This window comes from Mustelus asterias, chromosome 3, assembly GCF_964213995.1.
Source record: "Mustelus asterias chromosome 3, sMusAst1.hap1.1, whole genome shotgun sequence".
In the NCBI taxonomy this organism is placed as follows: domain Eukaryota; kingdom Metazoa; phylum Chordata; class Chondrichthyes; order Carcharhiniformes; family Triakidae; genus Mustelus; species Mustelus asterias.
In genome coordinates this window covers 78,652,176-78,676,422 of record NC_135803.1, presented here as the reverse complement: position 1 = coordinate 78,676,422, position 24,247 = coordinate 78,652,176, and the positions used below count along the sequence as shown (strand labels likewise).

General features: G+C 41.2%; 1 protein-coding gene across 1 annotated transcript in view; it reads right to left on the bottom strand.

The window, feature by feature from the left end:
• atg4b (autophagy related 4B, cysteine peptidase) overlaps positions 1-24,247 on the bottom strand; it is a 79,886-nt gene that overhangs the window by 14,742 nt on the left and 40,897 nt on the right. The window contains exons 3-6 of the mRNA XM_078209250.1: positions 23,785-23,856; positions 14,458-14,556; positions 14,004-14,105; positions 12,663-12,735 (exon numbers count right to left, since the gene is read on the bottom strand). Of these exons, the coding sequence (XP_078065376.1) occupies positions 12,663-12,735; positions 14,004-14,105; positions 14,458-14,556; positions 23,785-23,856 (346 nt within the window). The remainder of the gene's footprint in view (positions 1-12,662; positions 12,736-14,003; positions 14,106-14,457; positions 14,557-23,784; positions 23,857-24,247) is intronic.

Here is a 24,247-nt window from a genome sequence, read left to right as displayed (position 1 = left end):
GTGAGCCTGTGATTCAGACTGGTATGTGGTGTTGTACTACGGCTAATGGGCATTAAAGCCGTGTCTTATCCTGTCCTCACCTTAATGCATTTCATTTTCAGGAGGCGTGAAAGCATAGTGATCAGGAAAGGACATGTTCAAATACAATACCTCAACTGCTGCCCCAGCTGACTCTCCATAACTGAAAATTATCTGCTGAATTAACAGGTTTGGTCTTGCAGTTGGCCCACTAGATGTCGTCCCTCAGATGAGGTGTTGAACTGAGGCGCTATCTGCCCTCTCAGATAGATATAAAACATCACGTGGCACTATTTCAAAAAGCAGAGAACATTTCCCTGGTGTCCAGGCCAATATTTATCCCTCAATCCACATCACAAAAAAAACAGGTGATCTGGTAATTAGCACAATGGCATTTGTGGGATCTCACTGTGCAGAAATTGGCTGCTGCTATTCTTACAACACTTCAAAAGTACTTAATTAGCTACAAAGTGCTTTGAGCCACCATGGCCATGAAAAGCATAACCAGTGAATTTCTTGTGGTAAAGTTGAGATAAATCAGAGAATATACTGTTTTGGATGCACCATATCACATAATACTCAATATGTTATCCTGTGGTACTTGGAGGCTTCAGCGTCTCAAAGCATACAGATGGAGAGGACCTTCTTTCCAAGGCTTTTACTCGTGTTAACCAATTATAGCAGAGCCTGCAATTCCCATGATGCCGCAGCCTGAAATATAAAGAATCTCCCAGCACGTGTCAAGTAGCTGACAGCTACAACAGCTTGTTTTCATGAGCTTATTTTTCTAAATCAATTGAAAATAACTTCCAGCATAAAAGTTTTGGAATATTTTGAGGCAAATGTTTCACAATAGATATTTTGAAGTTCTGATTTTTACTTCAAAGAGCAGTGAAAGGAAGGATTACAGCAACTGCACTTTATTTTGTGTATGTTCAAAATTTAATAACAGTGATTTTTACATCAAGACTTATCCAACTTCAGTGGATCAGGAAAATATTATTTATTTTCAAGGAATCAGCAAGAAAACACATCCTGCATTGGTTCCTGGGAATTAGTCGTGGAAATTTCTTTCAAATTCTTCCATTTCATTTCTACACCCAAGCATCACCCATTCTTTTGGGATAACAAAACCTTGATTTATCATGTGTAATTACACAGAATGTCCTCTATTGTTCACAAAAGGCAATGCCTAGCACATGCCTGTATCCATCACATGTCCGGTGTCACACTTTCTAACTAATGCAATTTTCCAATGTCACATTAAAATGAATTTGTGCAGCATAGTGAAGAGGGAAACTACCAGTCAGGAATTTCCTAAACAACAAATCAAGATTCAGTCGTAGTCAGTAAACAAGTTGCAAGGAACAGATATGCCAAAGCAGTTATTCTACACACTTTTTCAAAAACCTTTCTGTTGCCATTTTGATTCTTTGGTCAGCTAATTGCACTTACCACAAATACAACTCAAAAGATACAACCTGTTGTTAGAAACTTCTGTTTGTAAAGTAAATTTCATTCTAACCATAAATTGTCCAACTTTGTCTATTAGATTTTGTCTCAACAACCAAGGGCCTGAGGTGCAAGTCGAGTCTCAAGATATCCCAAATGTGGCAAAGGCCACTTTTTCACTCTGGTGCAGTCCCTGGTACAATTATTCTGCTCAGACCCAGCCTTGTCCATCCTAACTAGCCCAGAGATATTCCCTGCGCAGCTAACCCAAATTTTCTATCCTAAAAAATTTGAGCCTATGTCACTGCGAACAAAGCCCAGTGTTCATAGCACTTCCTTACTCATTTCCCATAATATCCAGGTGCCTCAAATATAATTGGATGGTAAACATAACAAAGTTAACATGCAGGTACAGTAGTAATTAGGAAAGCAAATAATGTTAGCCTTTACGACAAACGGATTAGAGTGCAGGAGTAAAGAAGTCTTACTGCAATTGCACAGGGTCTTGCTAAGACCACACCTAGAGTACAGTACACAGTTTTGGTCTCATTTCCTAAGGAAGGATTTAACTGTCTTAGAAGGAGTGCAAAGTTTAACTATCTTGATTTCTACATTGTGGGATTGTCTTATGTGGTCCGATCGAGCAGACTAGGCCTAGAATTCAGAAGAATGAGAAGTGGTTTCATTAAGGGCTTGACAGGGCTCATGCGGACAGGAAGAGGTCCCAAAGAGAGAACCTGGAGGGGGAATCCAGGGAAAGGGGATAGGGAGGTGTCCCAGATGTTAACCAGATTCAAGCCAGTTGGTGAAGTCAACTTTTCTTTGTGAGAGAGTTTACTAACTTGTTCAGTCTCAGATATTGTACCATGCCTCGGGACATGGTACATTGACGAGACCATGCAGACGCTACGACAACAAATGAATGGACACTGCTCAACAATCACCAGGCAGAAGTGTTCCCTTCCTGTCGGGGAACACTTCAGCAGTCAAGGGCATTTAGCCTCTGATCTTCGGGTAAGCGTTCTCCAAGGCGGCCTTCAAGACACATGACAAAGCAGAAGCGCCAAGCAGAAACTGATAGCCAAGTTCCGCACGCATGAGGACGGCCTCAACCGGGATCTTGGGTTCATGTCACACTATCTGTAACCCCCATGACTTGCCTGGGCTTGCAAAATCTCACTAACTGTCCTGGCTTGAGACAATTCACACCTCTTTAACCTGTGCTTAACCCTCTCTCCACTCGCATTGTCTGCACCTGTAAAGACTTGATTACCTGTTAAAACTCGCATTCCAACCATTACCTTGTAATTGAGTTTGTGTCTATATATGCCCTTTTTGTGAAACAAATCCTGCACTCACCTGAAGAAGGAGCGGCGCTCCGAAAGCTCGTGCTACCAAATTAACCTGCTGGACTTTAACCTGGTGTTGTGAGACAACTTACTAAGCGGTGACATATTTCTCAACTTCTTTGGTGTGAACACCACAGATAGGATGAACTCAAAGGGTTAGTTTATTTGCACAAACTGTGAGAGGAGTGTAGCAGATTTGCCTGCTTTGCATTCGTACAGTAACTGAGGGATAGACAAAAGAAAGATTTTCAGACCAAAGACCAGAGAGAAAATAATTATTGTTTCATGTGGGTTCCAAATCCCCAGTACAGTGTAGATGGGTCACATGTTCAAGCCTGGGCAAAGTGCTCCTTCTCTGAAACTACTTGTAGGATGGTAAACAGCCGACTGATCTTGCATTCCACAAGGCAATATTACTGGTTTCATAAATTAAGAGTTCTATGTCACATGAATCCCACCTCACCATATTTCTTTTTAACAAGGAATGTGATTCCCTCTTCTGGGTCACTGAGATTGTTAGATTTCCCAAACATTAACAATTGGAAGGGATGCTGCAAGGCCTTTGTCTTTGCAAACAATTAAGACTCTGGTTGGCCAATCTGCATTATGAAATGCAGATGGTCTTTGAATTTGGTCTTTGCAGCCGACAGTGGGGTCATTTGTGGTTCTTCAAAGATAACGACGTGCAAGTTTCTGAGGTAGTTCTTTCTGATCAAGGATCACAGGCAGATATAACTTCAGCCATTTTAAAAGGTATTTGTCCAGTTTTTAAAATTTCAGAAATAGCCATGTGGATATCTATATATTTTTTTAAATTATAAAAAATTAGAGATGAGGAGGAATTTCTTCAGCCAGAGTGCGGTGAATCTGTGGAACTCTTTGCCGCAGAAGGCTGTGGAGGCCAGGTCATTGAGTGTCTTTATGACAGAGATAGATAGGTTCTTGATTAATAAGGGGATCAAGGATTACGGGGAAAAGGCAGGAGAATGGGGATGAGAAAAATATCAGCCATGATTGAATGGCGAAGCAGACTCGATGGGCTGAGTGGCCTAATTCTGCTCCTATGTCTTATGGTCTTAGTGCCCTCACAGCTCTCCTACACACCCAGTGTCCTAGCTATTCCCTGTTTATGTGTTCTTTTTTGAACCAAATAAAAATAATCAAATTCACGGGGTGACAGTCCCTTAAAGGAGCATTGTGTACTCATGTACTCAAAGAGAATGAAAACTTATCAACTATTTCTCTCCATCTTAATGTAATTGATAAGACATTGACACCGGGGGGGGGGGCGGGGGGGGGGGGTTGGTGCGGTGGGGGAAAGGACCTGGGAAGGAGCTACCAGAAGTAGACAACCAGTCAGAACCACAGAGCACAGATTACAATGGAAAAGGAGCAAAGAAAGAAGCTCCAAGCAATACAACAGTTAACAGGTCCAGGAATTGAGGGATTGAGAGAGAGCTGAAAAATCAGCAGAACGTTGGTGACTCTATGCTGTTTGGGGCAAAGTTAATCCTTGGAGTAGTTGTATTCTTCTAAGTGTGGGTGAAGAGCTGCAAGTTGTGTACATTGGTTGGTACTGGAATGCCGACTTGGAAATCCAGGTGAACATAGTCTCAGGAGATGAAACTGAAACCCTGGGAGTTGAGCAGTCATTGAGGCAGGTCCAAATTGGAGTGACTTTTGGGGGGAATTCTAAGGCTCGATTTTTGAAACGCAAGAGTGAAGACTTGCAATTCCTCATAAGGGAGACAGTTTTAATGAGATTGTGAAACTCTGTGATCACTAATATCTAAATAGGTTGCTGCAAAATCCGTGGGTTCTGTCTTGGTTAAATCTGCCATTTATTGTGCAGTGTTGTGTTTGACCACAGTTTGCCTGTTAGTTTACAGGTAGCTCATGTTGATTCTTAATGTTAGAGTACAAGATAGATATTGTAAATTGTATTACTTTTCTGACTTGTATAGTAAGGTTTATTTCCTTTCTTCAGAATCTTGTGGTTTTATTTTATTTCCACTTTGTCGACTTGAAACAAAAAATGACTGATCCCTAACCAAATCATACCATAAACTTTGGGGTCTAGTCCAGGATTATAATAGGGCGGGGATTTAAGACTAAGATGAGAAGGAAATCTCTTTAGTCAAAAGATTGAGAACCTTTGGAATTCTCTGCAGCAAAGAGCTGTGAATATATTTAAGCCAGAAATCAATACATTTTTAAATACTAAGAAAATCAAGGGATATGAGCATGGTGCAGGAAGGTGTGGCTGAGGTAGAAGATCAACCACAGTCTTAATGATTGGAGTAATAGGCCCATAGAGCCAAATGTTCTAATCTCATGTTGTAATTTGAAATTCTATTAAATTGCATTTATCCATAGGAACATAATCCAGGCGAATAACTAATTCATATGCACCTAACAAATCACCCCTAAATTAGTGGATTAAGGGTGTATTTAAATATGGTGTTCTCTCACTTCTCAAAAAGAAATGTGACTGCATATCTGTTTCTTTTGAACTGCATTTGCTACTTATTTGCTACTTCCTTAACTTATCTACATCCTTGTAGTCTCTTGCATTTTCAGTTTGTCATGCCCAATCTGCTATCAAAATATAGCAATGAAATCAATCTGGAGCCATCTAGTTGGTGGCCAAATGAAATAGGCAATTGTACTGAAAAGAACTGAATTTGTTGAGAGCCTTGACAGGCAAATAATTTCCAGGGGTGGTGAGAAAAGAGACCGAGGGGAAAGAAGCTACACAGTACAGAAACAGCCATTTAGCCCGACTGCTAATGCCAAGGCTTATACTCCAAAGAACCATCCTTCCACCCGAACTCTCTCTTCCCAACCTAACTCCATATCTCTCTATTCCCATCTCCCTCATTTATTAGGGACAGGGAATCACCAAAGTTGATGCAAGGAACATAACAGTAGTATAGAAACTAATGGCACTGAAGAGCGAGGACTATTCCCAGGGATTTGAAAACATTGTGGATGTCCCAACTATAATCGTTTCTTTAGATTGGAAAATCCGTTAATTAAGAAAGGGAAAACAGGGAATTATAGACCAGTCAGTCATTTGTTTTATTTATCCTTTCATGGGATGTGGGCGTCGCTAGCAATGCCAGCATTTGTTGCCCAATTCTAATTGCCCTTGAGGGCAACCACATTGCTGGGGTTTGGAGTCACGCGTAAGCCAGACTAGGCAAGGATGGCAGGTTTTTAAAGCAATCGACAATGGTTTCATCATTCGACTTTTAATTCCAGATTTTTAAAAAGTTATAGCCAAATTTCACCATCTGCTGTGGTAGGATTCAAACCTGGGTCTCGAGAATTACCCTGGGTCTCTGGATGACTAGTCCAGTGGCAATACTACTGTGCCACTGCCTCTTCTAGATTAATAGTCTAATACCTATTGTCAGGAAATAATTGCAGTCTATTTAAGGTTAGAGTTAAAATTTTAAAAATAGACCAAAGAACACCAAAATTTTTCAGCTAATCACAGGTCAGCACAGATTTGAAAACGACAAATCTGATTGATTTTTTTTGGAGAGAGTTGATTGAAGTAGTGGAATAGGGAATGTCATGAATATCAATTACATGGAATTCTAGAAAGTTTTCGATAAAGTGCCCCACACAGGATTGTTAGCTAAAGTTGAAATTGGTGAACATGAAGGCAAAAAAGATCTGGCTAGAAACAAGATTGAACATAAGACAGATAATGAGCTGTTTATTCTAATTGGCAAGAGGTGTCAGTTTCTACAGGTGGTGGAGCCTCAACTATATTATATTTATTTAACTATATTTATTTGCATCTTAGATGACGGAACAGAGAAGCTCATTGTCCAATTCTCACTGGAGTTTACAAGAGATGATCTTATTGAAAGATACAAGATTCTGAGGGGATTTGACAGGGTGGATGCCAGGAGAATCACAGAACCTCTATAGTGCAGATGGCCCATCGAGTTTGCACCGACTCTCCGAAAGAGTATCCCATCCAGGTCCTATCTCCGTAACCCCGAAACCTGAGCACCCAGAGGAAACCCGTGCAGACACATAACTTGCAAACTCTACACAGTCACCCAAGGCCAGAATTGAACCCTGGCGCTGTGAAGCAGCAGTGCTAACCACTGTGCCATCCACACGGCATGGTTAGTCTAGAACTAGGCATGGCATGGCGAGTGTAGAACTAGGGGGTGCAGTTTCAAAATAATGGATCTCCTATTTAAGACAGAGGTGAGGAGGCATTTCTTTTTCTCTCAGAGGGTTTTAGGCTTTGGAATTCTTTCTCGCAGAAAGGAGTGAAGGCTGGGTCATTGAATATATTCAAGGCCAAGTTCAACAGATTTTTGATCAACAAGGGAGTCAATTTAGGGGGGTGGGTGCAAGCAAGAAAGTGGAGTTAAAGTCACAATTGGATCAGTCATGGTCTTATCAAATGGCAAGACAGACTTGAAGGATCAAATGGCCTACTCGTGCTCCTATTTCTTATGATTCTTTGCCAATGACACGAGATTTGCTGGCATTGTAAGCAGTGTAGATGGAAGCATTAATTAACTAAGTTAGAGTAATTGAATGGGGAAAACATTTCAATAGGGGCAAGAGGCCATTCAATTAGAACAAAGTGAAAAACAGGGTACTTTCTAAGAGATGAAAAGCTAGAAACAGTGGAAGCCCAATGAGATTTTGGAGGTTTATGTCCAATGATCTTTAAAATATCATGAATAGATACAGAAAATAATCAAAGGCTAATGAGTTGTTGGATGTTGTATCTCAGGGGGTAGAATACAATGAGGGTAGTAAATCATACTTAGAAACATAGAAAACTACAGCACAAAACAGGCCCTTCAGCCCCACAAGTTGTGCCGAACATATCCCTACCTTTTAGGCCTACCTATAACCCTCCATCCTATTAAGTCCCATGTACTCATCCAGGAGTCTCTTAAAAGACCCTCTTGAGTTTGCCTCCACCACCACTGACGGCAGCCGATTCCACTCACCCACCACCCTCTGTGTGAAAAACTTCCCCCTAACATTTCCCCTGTACCTACCCCCCAGCACCTTAAACCTGTGTCCTCTTGTAGCAGCCATTTCCACCCTGGGAAAAAGCCTCTGAGAGTCCACCCAATCTATGCCTCTCAACATCTTATATACCTCTATTAGGTCTCCTCTCATCCTACGTCTCTCCAAGGAGAAAAGACTGAGCTTCCTCAGCCTATCCTCATAAGGCATGCCACTCAATCCAGGCAACATCCTTGTAAATCGCCTCTGCACCCTTTCAATCTTTTCTACATCCTTCCTGTAATGAGGCAACCGGAACTGAGCACAGTACTCCAAGTGGGGTCTGACGAGGGTCTTATATAGCTGCATCATTATCCCCGGACTCCTAAACTCAATCCCTCGATTGATAAAGGCCAGCACACCATACGCCTTCTTAACCACCTCCTCCACCTGCGGGGTCGATTTTAGAGTCCTATGGACCCAGACCCCAAGGTCCTTCTGATCCTCCACAGTACTAAGAGTCTTTCCCTTTATATTGTACTCCTTCATCCCATTTGACCTGCCAAAATGGACCACTACGCATTTATCTGGTTGAAGTCCATCTGCCACTTCTCCGCCCAGTCTTACATCCTATCTATGTCCCTCTGTAACTCCTGACATCCCTTCAGACTATCCACAACCCCACCAACCTTCGTGTCGTCGGCAAACTTACTTCAGCGAAGCAAAACCCTCATTAGATCACACAGGAAGGCAGGAAAGTGAATTTGAGGCCACAATCAGATCAGCCCTGATCTCACTGAATGGCAGAGCAGGCTTGTAGGGTCTATTTCTATTTCCTATATCATGTTCTCATGCCCGGAATACCGGGTGGAGTTTTGACCACCACACCTTAGGAAGGATATATTTGGTCTTTGAGGGTGTTCAGCACAGATTTACCAGAATGATGCCTGGACTCTTAAGAGATAAATTACAAGAAGAAATTACACAAACTATATATTCCCTGGAATTTTGACAGAGGAGTAATTTGATCGAAGTGCTCAAAGATTTTAAGGGGAGCTGATAGTTTCTATATATCTGCCCTATTTCCACTGATGGGGAGTCTGGGTCAAGGGGGTAGAACATAGAACAGTACAGCACAGAACAGGCCCTTCGGCCCACGATGTTGTGCCGAGCTTTGTCTGAAACCCAGATCAAGCTATTTCCTCCCTATCATCCCAAAGTACTCCATGTGCCTATCCAATAGCTTCTTAAATGTTCCTAAAGTTTCTGACTCCACTATCCCTGCAGGCAGTCCATTCCACACCCCAACCACTCTCTGCGTAAAGAACCTACCTCGGACATCCTTCCTATATCTCCCACCATGAATCCTATAGTTATGCCCCCTAGTTAGCGCTCCATTTACCCGAGGAAATAGTCTTTGAACGTTCACTCTATCTATCCCCCTCATCATCTTATAAACCTCTATCAAGTCTCCTCTCAACCTCCTCCGCTCCAAAGAGAAAAGCCCAAGTTCCCTCAACCTTTCCTCATAAGACCTACCCTCCAAACCAGGCAGCATCCTGGTAAATCTCCTTTGCACTCTTTCCAGTGTCTCCACATCCTTCTTGTAGTGAGGTGACCAGAACTGCACACAATATTCCAAATGTGGTCTCACCAAGGTCCTGTACAGTTGCAGCATAACCCCACGGCTCTTAAACTCAAACCCCCTGTTAATGAACGCCAACACACTATAGGCCTTCTTCACGGCTCTATCCACTTGAGTGGCAACCTTCAGAGATCTATGGATATGAACCCCAAGATCTCTCTGTTCCTCCACATTCTTCAGAACCCTACCTTTGACCCTGTAATCCACATTTAAATTTGTCCTACCAAAATGATGTAGCTTAAAAGTTAGTGCCAGGCACTTCAGGAGAAAACTTAGAAAATAGTTACTTCGAAAATAATCACTGAATGATGGAATAGGTTTGAGGGAATAAATAACATCCTCCACTTCCTACATTCTTAAATCTCCCCTTAAACGTGGCAATACGAGTTGTGAGTGATTGAAACAGAAATACCCACATAGTCAGCAATCTTCAAAGAGAGAGGAGAGAAAAAGAGGGAATGATCCAAGATAAAGGCAAGTAGAGTGAGTCAAAGAATAACAGTGGGAACAATTACTTAAAGGCCCGAGGAGAACAGATGGCAATAATAGCTGAGAAATGCTGTAGATGTTTATGACTTTCCTCCAGCTGTTATTTTAACAGAGATACTAACTTATTAAATAAAACAAGACAAAGCCCATGTTAAAATAACATACAGTATCTGCCTGATATCAGTCATTCCTGGGCATACCTTTCTGCTCATGAACAAGAAATCATATGAAATATACTGAGTAAATATATATTAAATATATATAAAATGACTAATATTTGAGCTATAGTTTGAGGATCCTCACAAACAGCAATAATCTAATAAAAATCCTTCAGATGTACATCTCATTATTGCATTCCATTGTAATTTTTGTATGTTCACATGTACAACAGAAACTGCCTATGTAAATGTGATTATGCCTACTTCCTGGAGGCACTGCAGCACCACCACCACCTGCAATAGGGTGGAATTACAACGTGACATCTTTACGCAGGCAGTTTTCAGTACAACTCAGGACACAATATTATTTTATGGAAATGTATATAAAAATGTCAATATATGAAATCAAAATAGTGACTTGTGGTCTCCACCCCCACTTCTTCTGAATACTGTATTTGACTCCCTATTCACCACAGGAATACCCATCACATGGCCTGCTAAAACATCTATGCCAATAACTCCCTATGGAATTTCCCATTTTAATTATGTCCCCACCTACCCATTGTTGGATATAATCTTTTTTCCTGTGGTAGCCATTATGTTTTAATGGGATTTTTCAATGAATATTACAGTCTGTGACACTGCAATACTTGAAAAGAAAGATTCTCAGGTGTATGCAGTTAGTCTCTAGACACTAGTTGGCACTGACTCTCCACATTTATTTACTGGTCTAAAAGAAGAATAGCTTTTATTGGATCAAGTCTGGAATTTTGAAGTGCCCAGTGCACAGGCTTTGCTCATTTCCCTCTTTCCATTGAAGAGGATATTTGTTCCCTTAACACTTTGGGTTATTTCTTGGGCCAGAGGGTCACATACCCAAATCCCAACCTACACTCCAAAAGATGACATTCTTCATTAAAAATCACACTTCTAGAAAGTGGATATTATGTTGATGAAGTCTCTCAGATAGTAGCAATGGAAATACTAGACTAGACAGTGTGAACCAAGTGGTCTGTCAGAGGGTACTAATTCTTTAGCAGTCTGGGAGAAGAAACACTCCAACCTGCATTGGAATTCCTCCCAGACACTATTTCCTACTTTGCATCAATCTGCTTCCCAATGTCTTTTCTCCTCACACACCTGCCTGTTTAATTATAGCAGCTAATCCCAAATACTTTCTAAGTGCATTAAGTTTACCTCTATCATTACTATCACACTTGAATAGCATTCTAATTTCAATAAAATATATCCTCCTATTCACCATCAGCAATTTCACAGGAGCTTTGCAAGGTAATAAATTTGTGCAGTTACCATAGCCATACTACTCTAAAATACAAAGTTAACTTGCAAAACTAAAATTAAAAAGAACAATTGTATTCATATCTAGCACCGTACATCGGTCATTAAAGGATGATCTATATATTTTGACTAATCAGCAAATTGTGCCTTCAGGGCATTTCATAGAATTCCTACAGTACAGAAGGAGGTCATTTGGCCTATCAAGTCTGGACTGACCACGATCCCACCCAGGCCTTATTCCTGCAACCCCACACATTTACTCTTCTAATCCCCCTGACACAAGGCTCAATTTACTATGGCCAATCGACCTAACCATCTTTGCACTGTGGGAGGAAACCTGAGCACCCGGAAGAAACCCATGCAGACACAGGGAGAATGTGCAAATTTCACATAGACAGTGACCTGAGGCCGGAATTGAGCCTGGGATCCTGGCACTGTGAGGCAGCAGTGCTAACCACTGTGCCTCCCTGTATACAGTTTAATCAGTGTCTCAGTTTTGCATCCATTGCTGATGTTGCAAAATTTTTTAATTGAACCAACACAAGCTGTTAATACAATTGGGTCCTATACCCTGCCTGAAGCTGCCCCCTCATTCCAGAGCAGGGACTGTTACATCCTGAGGATCAATAATGCCTGACCAGTAAATGGCAGAGTGAACTCACAGGTCAAAATTTCAGGAAGCAATCAGGAAAAAAAGCACATCATAGACGGGGCCAGAAGGGAGGAGCATGTAGGGATTGGAAGAGGAGAAAAGGAGAGAGTTCCAGTGACTGCACAGAGATTTGAACTGGGCAACAGAGGAACTTCATCATGTGACAGTTTCAAACAATGTTTGGCAGGTACCTTCTGTGCACAGGAGAATCTGCATTGCAGATTTAATTAAATCTTTCTAATTCTTTGTAAGGTATTTTAATTTTGCAAATAGACATACAATCTGACTACATCTTGACAAGTTGCTGTTAATATGCCTTCAGGGCGGTGAATGGAGTGCACTGCCTTGCTGAAACTCTCAGGTTATGTGGGCACTCAAGCTCAAGAGCACAAGTCCGCAGGACAGGGCAACATTAAAATGTTGAAGCTTTGGCCTGACTGGTGCCTGTTAATTGTGTGCTAGGTAGTAACCAAAAAATTATACGCAAGAAATAAAAATATTTACACAATGTAAAGAGATTACTTTCGGAAAGCTGTTTTTATTCTCACTGAGGGGGTTATCCAAACACTCATGCTGTTGCTGCGGCTGTGATTCATACTTACTTCAATACTTGCGCTGCAGTGTTTGGACCGTACCACTGCCCAATTGACTTTCCTTCTCCAACACCCATTTGAGCTGATCCAAGATAAAGGACACAATTACAATTGTCATCCTTTTCCAGAAGCAAACTTCCAATCTACACATCCTTCCCAATAACCAACCTCTCCCCCGGGGATACAGAAATCAGTGATTTCTCCAAATGGATTTACGTAACTGATCCAACTCAGCATTTCAGGTGTGGCTTGTGATTCACACTGTCTTTGACCTCTGGTACACAGTGGAGCCCAGCCCTGCTGAAATAATGCAGAACAGGGCTGGTTTGGTAGACAGCATTTGGTATATACAGCATTGTGTTTAAAGAAATTGTTTACATAATAAATATTGGTAAGAAATTAAATTAAACTACTAAACATTTAATAAAATTGTAAGAATAAGTGCAGGGACATGGTTGAAGGAGGGGCAGGACTGACAGCTCAATATGCCGGGGTGTAGAATCTTCAGGCAAGATGGGAGGATGGTGTAACAATATTGATCAAGGAGTCAATTACTGCAGTGAGAAGGGATGATATCTTAGCAGGCTCCTCAATTAAGGCCATTTGGTTGGAACTTTAAAGCAAAAAGGGGACAATCACATTGCTGAGAGTGTACTATAGGTCCTCTATAAGAGAAAGAAAGAGCAGCAGATATGTAGGTAAATCTTAATTTCCCAACATTAATTGGGATAGGCAAAGTGTGAAAGGCTTAGAGGGGGTGGAATAAGTCCATCCAGGAGAACATTTTGAGCCAGCACTTAGAAAGCCCTACAAGAGACCTACTTTAAGGGAATGAAACCGGTCAGATGGTACAAAGGCCAGTGGAGGAGCATTTCAGTGATAGTGACTGTAACTCGGTAAGGCTTAACGTAGTTATAGAAAAGGATTAAGATGGACTGGAAATAAAGTTCTGAATTGGGGGAAGGCCAATGTTAATAGGATCAGACAGGATCTGCTTAAGTGGACTGGGAGCAACCAGCTGTAGGAAAAGCCCCATCCAAGAAAGAGTACAAAGCCAACATGTTCCTGTAAAGGCAAAGAGTGGGACCAACATGTCCAGAAAACCCTGGATGTTAAGGGAAATCCACTCCATCTGACGAAGGAGCAGCGCTCCGAAAGCTAATGGCATTTGTTACCAAATAAACTTGTTGGACTTTAACCTGGTGTTGTTAAAACTCTTACTGTGTTAAGGGAAATACAGGATTGGATTTGGAGAGCTGGTGCAGCCACAATGGGCCAAATTGCCTCCTTCTGTGGTATAACAATTCTGTAATTTTGTGATGTATAACATAGCAGTGGAAGAAAGCTCACCTATCTGATGAATGGAGTAGTAGCTGTCCTTTTTGTCAAGAAAAGCATTCAATATGTTGTAATATTCATCTCTTTGCTGTTTCCCGTTTTCCCATCTCCAGTCTGCAAAGAAGTGGAGGAGAAAATGAATTAGAAATTAGAAAACACAAATGATATTGAAAATTGCAGGAAACGACTTTTGAATGAACAGGAAAACCGTAGTACGTAGTAAATCGCAGGGAGTAGGTGGGGAAAATCTGAAAGATAGCAGGGCATCACATGGCTGATCAAGACAATGTTGCATTTTTGGACTCCAAGGACCACATTCCATCTCCATTCACTCAGTGGCTGGACAGGGATACAAAGTAATGAAACCACATATTTTATGCCATACGTAACCCAGACAACCCTCATGGCCTGCATGCACATGGCTAATCATAGACTCAAACCCTAGGGATCAGTTCTCAGAACTCACCTCGACCCAAATGTCTGCAGATAAGAGCTTGGGCAAAGATCATTTGTCCACACCGCAACATACAGCCCCAGCCATTATCAGAGGTGGGTCCTGTGCCTCCTGTCCAAAACAAAACAATTCAGCACATTTATGTATATTTAATATTTATAACACATACCATCACAAACATATCCCTTCTCCATACTACTTTGCTAACAATTCTAATGTGCAGAATCATTGGAGGATTAATTGTGTCAATATAGTGTTTTCCAATTTGTAGCCCAATGCTATCCAGATGCACTGTCGAATCAGATTTGCCCTAATTTAAGGGCACAAAGCCACTTTGTACATTTCCCCTAGAATGAAACAAAGCATTGTTAAAATATCTATAACTCTCATATGTCCTTTTTAAAATATTTTTTTCAACTGCCATTTTAACATGTTCACACGAGACACCCTTTGACTCTCTTTTCATGATACTAACCACGTAATTCACATCACTGAGATCTCTTTTGACATGGTGGGATCCACTAAATCTAGTTATCAATGGTTCGTCAAAGGCAACAAGATTAGCATCTTATCCCTTGGTATTTACATGCCTTAGGTATTTTTTGCATTTGTGCTTTCATCACTTGCTCAGAGGCCTTCAGATATTCTTCTAGCCATCACACAAGCTTTTGAAAACCTCTCTCGGAACTTTGACAGAATCTAGAAGGATTATTTTCTCCTCCTATACCAAAAATCTCTCAGAGGCCTCTAACTTCATGCTCATCGTGAATAACGAAAACAATATTCTTTTATCCCAATCCTGGGGATGTTCAATGGGCCCAAATTGAGACTGGAGGCAAAAGTCAGGTGGTTTGAACTGCTTCACGCAGAATTTACACATGACTTCCTGAAACACACCTGACATGAAATTTGATCCATTATTTAGACCAATTCGCTTTTGGAAATTCATATCTAATAAAAATTGAATCTAACCCTTAATTGCAAATTTCAGCGTGATCTTTTTCAATGGGACTGCTTCTGGAAATCGAGTGAACAAATCCATGATGATCACAAAATTTGTCTTTGACAAAGGTCTAACAGTGCACAAGAACCCTACTAGATGGTTCATCAAATGCAGGTATTGACATTAATGGGACTGGCTTGTTCAAAGATAGTGGCTTCCAAACTGTCTGATATGAGAGACATGTCTTACGAAAGTTAATTACATTCAGCTTCGCAAAAATGTGCTAATCTGCCATTATCTAAGCCTGAGCCTTTTGAATAGCCAAATGATCTGCAACCAGAATCTCAATATGTAATGATGCACTTTGACAGACTTCATTAGAGAAACAAAAGGTAATTATTAAGAACTGTACAGCAGCCAGCATGGTTGCCCTTATTCCCCTACATGTCTTCTGCCTATGACAGGATTCCACCCCAGGGGTGATGAGTCCCAATTGGGCACCCAAGCCAGATGACCCTTACTCTACTGTGTTGCCCTAAAAGGGACAATCACCACAAATCACCATATCCCTCTCCCTTTAACTCCTTATACAATCCTCAATAACTAATTTACTCAGTCCCAAATTTCTGACTGAACAATGCATATACGAGTTGGACAATTATAAATGGAGTCAGAGGGGTTTTTTTGTTTCTTGTAGAGTGGCATAATTCCGTCATGAGATCTTTCTTGAGCAGGATCTGTTCTATGCACTTGGAGCCAGTCTTGATCCAGCAGCGCTATATTGTTACTGTAGCAACGTAATTAATGTTAATTGCTGCAATGTTTGCTTTAATATGCACTAATGCAGGGTTCTGTTACTTTGTGTTTTCCCTTGGGATTTTTCAGAGTCAGGCTTGATTAGGTTGATTGATAGGTAAGGTCAAATGACTGTGTGGGGCTAGGCTTTCACAGAGAATTTAAGGCAGTCTGTTTTTGGGATCTTTAGAGAGAGGTGGTTTTCTCTGAATCTGCCAAGAAATACGCCTCTTTTTCTGAGATTCTACTGTCTGGAGGTGTAGCTTTTCTCTGGAAGTTGCTGCATGAGAATTAGAAGACAGGTATCTGTTTGGATCATTCTCCAGAAGTGTTAAAAGGCTGGGAATATAGCACCACGTAAGTATATTTAGTTTTCTATGCTAACTGATTCTAAGCTCCATGTCTATGGGAGATACTGCTAAATTGGAACAATAGAGATAGCTAGCTGTTAAGAAGTATTTTAGTTGGTAAAAGTTATGCTAATTCTTTTTGTTATATTGTGTTCTTAAATAAAATTTGTTTTGATAAAATCTTCTTAGTGGGTCATTTGAATCATACCTTGAGTGAAACACCTTTATGCTCACCCTAATGCCAAAATCAAATGTAAAAGTTAGGGTCTAAGTTAACTTCATAATATATCTTGGAATTTCTGGTCTGGTCCTTAACACCCTCCATGTCTACTGGGTATAATGGCACAGGTCCAGTCTCAGCGACAATAATTCTGGGAATCTAACTTAAATTTCACTTTTCTTTTTAAATTGTTGCAGTGGTGATGGCTCTTGTAAACTTTTATCGCTAAGCTTTAACAACGTACAATTCCAAGTATGATCTTGCATGGAGCTCTTCCATGCAGGCTTGCTGCCTACAGAATTCTAAACTGTTCTCCAACCATGTGACCACTCTCCATGGTTGGAGCCACTCTCCAAGTCCCATGTTGACCCCTGCTCTGCCGAGCAACTTGCATTATAATGCATGCAGGCCCGTACTATCACAATACAACAAGTCTTGCGTCTTGACAGTTCATCAATAATCTTAGTCCATCACACATGAAGAAATGGTTGTGGTACTCTGGAACTTGGGTTGTGTGGTAAAGTTTTAATTCTCTTTCAATTTGGCATTTTTTTCATAGTTTTATCATATTGGTTTATTCACATTATAATTTCAGCAATTTTGTTCTAGCACGTAATCTCAATTTCTGTTTGAATTGCTGATTTTGCTGTCAATTACAATGCTTTTACCTTTCCAGTTAATTTCTCATTACTTGGTTTCCTTCTTCAAGCTTTTCTCTTGATTTAATTCTTCACTGGACATCCTCTTATTCTCTTGCTGCTTTTTCATGGAGTTCAGTCTTCCACTGCCTTATGACATGCAGCACAGAAACAGGTCCTTCTGCCCACCAAATCTATGCTGACCATCAAATACTAATCCCATTTACCAGCACTCAGACCATAGCCGATGGTGCCTTGGTGATTTAAATTTTGAGAGCACCTGCTTCTATCACCTTCTCAGGCAGCACATCTGGGTGAAAAATACTTTCCTCGGATTCCCTCTACGCCATTTAATCCTCACCGTAAACCTATGCTCTCTGGTCTTGGATACCTCTGCCATGGGGAAAAGATTTTTATGATCTACTCTATCTACGCCATTCAATTTTGTATATGTCTATCAGATCCCCCTCAGCTTCCTCAGCTCCAGGGAAAACAAACCCAGTCTCTCCTCATAGCTGAAACTTTCTATCCCAGGTATCATCCTGGTGAATCCCTAGTGCAATCACATCCTTCCTATGGTGTGGTCCTAACCAATGTCTTATAAAGTTGTGTGAAGATGTCCCTGCTCCCATATTTTATGCCCTGGCTAATGAAAGCAAGCATTCTGTTAGCGTTCTTCACCACCCTCTCTATCTGTGCTGCCACCTTCCGATATCTATGGACTTGTACACCAAGGGTCCTTTGTTCCCTAGGGACCTACTGTTCATTGTGTATATCCTGCCCTTATTAGGCTTCCCAAAATGTATATCATACTTACTAGTTGTTGCATAAGGTTAAATCTCACGGGATCCAGGGTGAGGTAGCTAAATGGATACAAAACTGGTTTGATGACAGAAGCCAGAGGGTGGTTGTAGAGGGTTGTTTTTCAAACTGGAGACCTATGACCAGCGGTGTGCCTCAGGGATCAGTGTTGGGTCCACTGTTATTTGTCATTTATATTAATGATTTGGATGAGAATATTGGAGGCATGGTTAAGTTTGCAGATGACACCAAGATTGGTAGCATAGTGGGACAGTGAAGGTGGGTATCTCAGATTGCAACGGGATCTTGATCAATTGGGCCAGTGGGCTGATGAATGGCAGATGGAGTTTAATTTAGATAAATGCGAGGTGATGCATTTTGGTCGATCGAACCAGGGCAGGACTTGCTCAGTTAATGGTGGGGCGTTGGGGAGAGTTACAGAACAAAGAGATCTAGGGGTACAGGTTCATAGCTCCTTGAAAGTGGAGTCACAGGTGGACAGAGTGGTGAAGAAGGCATTCGGCATGCTTGGTTTCATTGGTCAGAACATTGAATACAGGAGTTGGGACATCTTGTTGAAGTTGTACAAGACATTGATAAGGCCACACTTGGAATACTGTGTACAGTTCTGGTCACCCTATTATAGAAAGGATATTATTAAACTAGAAAGAGTGCAGAAGAGATTTACTAGAATGTTACTGGGAGTTGATGGTTTGAGTTATAAGGAGAGGTTGGATAGACTGGGACTTTTTTCTCTGGAGCATAGGAGACTGAGGGGTGATCTTATAGAGGTCTATAAAATAATGAGGGGCATAGATCAGCTAGATAGTCAATATCTTTTCCCAAAGACAGGGGAGTCTAAAACCAGAGGACATAGGTTTAAGGGGAGAGATACAAAAGGGTCCAGAGGGGCAATTTTTTCTCAGAGGATGGTGAGTGTCTGGAATAAGCTGCCAGAGGTAGTAGTAGAGGCGGGTGCAATTTTGTCTTTTAAAGTTACATGGGTAAGATGGATATAGAGGGATATGGGCCAAATGTAGGCAAGTGGGACTAGCTTAGGGGTTTAAAAAAAAGGTGACATGGACAAGTTGGGCCGAAGGGCTCGTTTCCATGCTGTAAACGTCTGACTAGGATTAAATTCCATCTGCCATTGCTCTGTCCAACGTACCAGCTGACCAATGTCAGAAGGTAGTCTCAGACTATCTTTCTCACTATCAACACCATCAATTTTCATGTCACTCCTACTTTGCAAATTTAGATTTACCTGCAAGTAGCTGCTCCCAGTCTAGGCTTTCCAGATCCTGTCCAATGATTTTGAAATTGGCCTTCCCCCAATTCGGACACTTGATTTCTGGACTATCCTTATCTCTTTCCATAATTTTGAAATCCATCACTATCCCCAAAATGCTCATCCACTGACACTTCCACTTGCCCGGCTTCATTCACTAGAATTAGATCTAGCACTGCCCCAACCCAAGTAGGACTATCTATGTAATGGTACAAAAAGCTCTCCTGGATGCACTTTAAAATTCCACTCTGTCTAATCCTTTCACACAATTGCGGTTGCAGTTAGTATCAGCAAAGTTGAATTCTTCTACTATAACTCTATTCCTCTCTCACCTCTGATTTGCCTACATATGTGTTCCTCTATCTCCCTCGGACTGTTGGGAGGCCTGTAGTATAATCCCAGCAAAATGATTGCCATTTTTTTATTTGTAAGCTCCACCACATGGACTAATTTGAAGAGCCTTAAGATATCCTCCCTCATTACTGCATGTTGGGTTTTTTTAAAATCAATAACGTAATGCCGCTCTCCTCACTTACATGCCCCCCCCGCATTATACCTGAAACTTCTATACCCTGGAATGTGGAGTTGCCAGTCTAATCTTTCTTTCAACCCTGTCTCAGTGATTGTAACAATATCATATTTCCACTGAGCCTCCTAAGTTCTTCTTTGCCTTTTCCTCGAGGATTCCATTGCTTACAGACCTTTTTTGAGAGTTGCCTTCTATCTGGGGTCTTCTCTAATTTTTGTGTATGTAGCTATTTGTTTCTTCTTGTGGTTTCTTCATTAAGTGCATTGCCAATTTAAGCACATTACCTCTTTACGACTACCATCTTTCCCCCCCCCCTCTGAGCTGTCAACAGCTGCAGGCTTTCCTTCTCTGCCTTTCGTGAGCTTTTCAAGTTTGGTGCGAACCTAGCTGCTCTTTTTTTGAACTTTTAAAACTTAAACTTTTAGCGAAGGAAAGCCCTTTTTGTGATCTCTGTAGTTTTTCTTCTCTGGCCGTCGAGAGTCAGTTTATTTCTTTCCTCTTAGCTGTACCAGGTTTTTTTTTGTCAATTTCACTGGCCCCATCAGGTCTAGAGTGCTGGTTAACTTTTGTTTAAAACAGGGTGACGACTTCTCTACTTGCTTCAAGTCCATCAGTGCAGTGACTGCTGCCATGGAACCCTTGCAGGCTCTGCTCTGACATTGGGAGCTCGTCAGCTTCAGTTCCTTGATTTTGTAGTACTTTTAGGACATCTTGGGACATTATTCCCTTTTCATGTAAAACACTGCTTTGTGTTCTCTTTTTAAAAAAAAGTTGCAATAATTTTTAAAAAAAACTTCTATTGATTTTAAACTTAAAAGCCACAGCTCTTGCTTTACAGGGTTATTTTCTCTTGACTTTCTTTTCTAAACTTTTGACTGTACCAGCCAGCTCAGGTTTGTTCAGTGTCTGTCCCTCAGTGAGTCTTGCAAACTGCCTCACCACCTAGTCTACAATGCAAGTGGAGGCACATTTCTGCATCTCGCTCATTCTTCTTGTGAATTCTGACCCAGGGGTCTTGCTGTGTTTTCTCCGTTGTCCACAGCTTGGAACTGTCCATCTTTTCTGATTCAAATCAAGGTCAGGCAACATCTCGCATGGGTCTATTTGCCCAAAGAGAAGCATTCGGGTGAGTACTTATCTTCAGACTTCGATTTTAAAGTAGGATACTCACAGGTGTCAGGTTGTGAGATAATTTTATCCTCATCGCCAGATGTAATGGTGCGCTTTCACAGACTTCATTAGAAACACAAAGGGTACTTATTAATAGAAAATCTGTACAGCAGGATAGCACCCAGCACAGCTGCCCTAAGTCCCCTACATGTCTTCTGCCAAAGGGAGGACTCCATCCCCAGGAGTGATCACCCAGGGCACGTCCCTTAACACTACTGTGTTGCTCTTAAAGGGAAAATCACCATGGGGGCAATTCTCAAAATCTCTCTCAGGTAACAGAGGGACAATAATTTGGTGGACTACAGATGGCCTCTGGGGAGGTCTTCACTTCATCTAAAATAACTTTAAACTTAAAACCTTAAAATTAAGCCATTCTTGACATAACATTCAAAGGCCTTTTCAGCCTCTGCTTCAAAGCACACCATCTGAGGAATGCTCCTCAACTAAAGGTCTGGCCAGTTGTGCCTCTGATGTGGAGATGCCAGCGTTGGACTGGGGTAAACACCGTAAGAAGTCTCACAATTTTCACAAATGACACACAGTACTTTCTAATCCCTCACCAAGTGAACATTCTTTGCCAAATCAAACAAAAGATTTTCAAATAGGTCAACCTTGTGTTACACTACCAATGGCTAAAGATGTTTCTCCTGATTTGCTCATTGGATTGCTTAGTGATTATCATATAGTTATGGCCTCCACATTTGGTCTCCCTCGGAGGTGCAACCATCTTCTCTCTCTACCCTATTAAACCACTCCATAATTTTGAAAGCTCTCTCTCTGGTCACCTCACTGCCTCCTTTTTTCTAGAGAATGTACCTTCGAACAGATTGATCCATTTCTCTTTCCAATGCTTTATCTTTCCTTATCCCTTCTCTCTTTAACTTCACCCTTTTGAATTATTCTCTTTTCTTTCTAATTCAAGTTCTCTCACTTCTGGCTGGTACCAGCGACCTACAGACGAGTTGCTGGCCTCTGATTCTCTGATCCTGGGCCTGTTGCTCACCTGTCAACCTTCCTGAAAAGAGGCAGTGTAGAGTCTTGCATTGCCTCCAAGTTTTTGCCCAGAGAGTAAGATTCCTTTCTCTAGAAGAAATAAGGCAGAGAGGTGACCAGAGAGAGAGCTTTAAAAATTATGGAGAAGTTTAATAGGGTAGAGAGAGATGGTTCCATTTGTGAGGGCCATAACTATATGATGATCACTAAGCAATCCAAATGAGGAATTCAGGAGAAACATCTTTAGCCATTGAGTGGTGAGTACCACCAAAGGGAGCATTCGTTCATTTAAGGGGAAGCGAGATTAGTGCAGGAGGGTGAAAGGAATACAAGAGAAGTAGGCTCATGTGGTGCATAAACAGGTTTGTTGGGCCAAATGGTGTGTTTGTGAAACATAGGAAAGGACTACCATTTTACCCCTCCATGATTCAACTTGATCATGGTTGATCTAAATCTTAACTCCAGTCTCTCACTTTGGTTCTGTAATCCTTAACATTCTTCCTAATAAAAATCTACAAATCTCAGTTTTGACATTTTCAGATAACCTGTAGCCTCAACAAGTTTGGAGCGGAGGCTCCCAGATTTCCACCACTCGTGTGAAAATGCACTTTTGGGTCATAACCCCTGAATAATTTAGACCAAATTTTAAGGTTATGGTCCCTTCTTCTGGACTCTTCCACATTCATCTTTCAATGTTCCTTTGCAACTTTCAGCTTTCATCTACATGGTTTACTGTGTGACTTAGTCACATGGCATTTTCCTTAACATGGCAAACTTTGATGTACAGTTCTCTATTCCTTCACTCAAGTTATGTGCTGTGAATGCAAATGTACAAAAATGGCAATAAGGATTAATCAAGCACGCAAAAAAAGTTACCATGTCACTGTGAAGCATCTCTTACCTAAAATAAAAACAGGAGAGATTTTATTTTACTCAGAGGGTTGTGAATCTTTGGAATTCTGTACCCAAGGAGGCTGTGGAAGCTCAGTCACGGAATACTTTTAAAATAGATACTACTAAATGCCAATGACGTAAAGGGATCTGGAGTTGGTGTGGGGGGATAAAAGCATCGAAGTGGATATCAGCCATGATTATATTGAACGGCGGAACAGGTTCGATGGGCTGAATGGCCTACTCCCACTCCAATGTTCCTAAAATGCTGGAAATACTCAGCCTCTCCACAGATACTGCCAGATCTAACAGAGTCAATGTTTCAGGCCTGTGACCTTTCATTAGAACTGGGAAAATTAATTGGATTGGCCATGCTAAGTTGCCCCTAGTGTCAAGGTGATTAGTGGGGTAAATGTGGAACTGTTGTTGATGCAGGCTCGATGGGCCGAATGGCCTCTTCTGCACTGCAGGATTCTATGACCTGATTATTAGAGTGAACTACAGGCTAGAATCGATATTATTCATTGCTCTAACAATGGGTGTGGTCCAAAACCTAAGCTATTGTCACACCATCGCCTGTTTTTTCTTATTTTAGTGACATTCACTCTCTGAACCATGCACCACACCGCTCACATCAGAACACTTCTTACAGGAAGGGGGTGCAAGACTATTTTACAATCCAATGAATTTCAGCTGTGAAAGATAAGTAATAAACACCTACCAATGGGAGAGAAATTCTTCCTGTATGTAAACCAAAGTCGCGAAGTAACATCTGCAAAGATCTCATCTTTATCTAGAGAAAGACAAAGGAACAGACACACATTGAGGAAAACACCATGACTCATTGGCCTCTGTACTTCAGTTTAGCTATAAAGCTGAATTTATGAACGTGTATTAATTTAGTCATAATCACATCCTCAGCACGCGTCAAAGCACTTTGCAGTCAATAAGCTGCTTCTTCGTAGTGTTATCTCAATTTTTAGGCAACATGACAGCCAAGTTGCATACAGCAAGCTCCCACAAACAATGAGATAAATGACCAATTGACATGTTATATTTTGGTAATGGATGATGGATACTTGTCAGCCATGACACTGGGAAGAATTGTCTGCTTCTCCTCAGTCATGGGCATGAGATGTTTTTCCTTCAACACATGGATGAACATTGATTTAACAGGGGAGGTG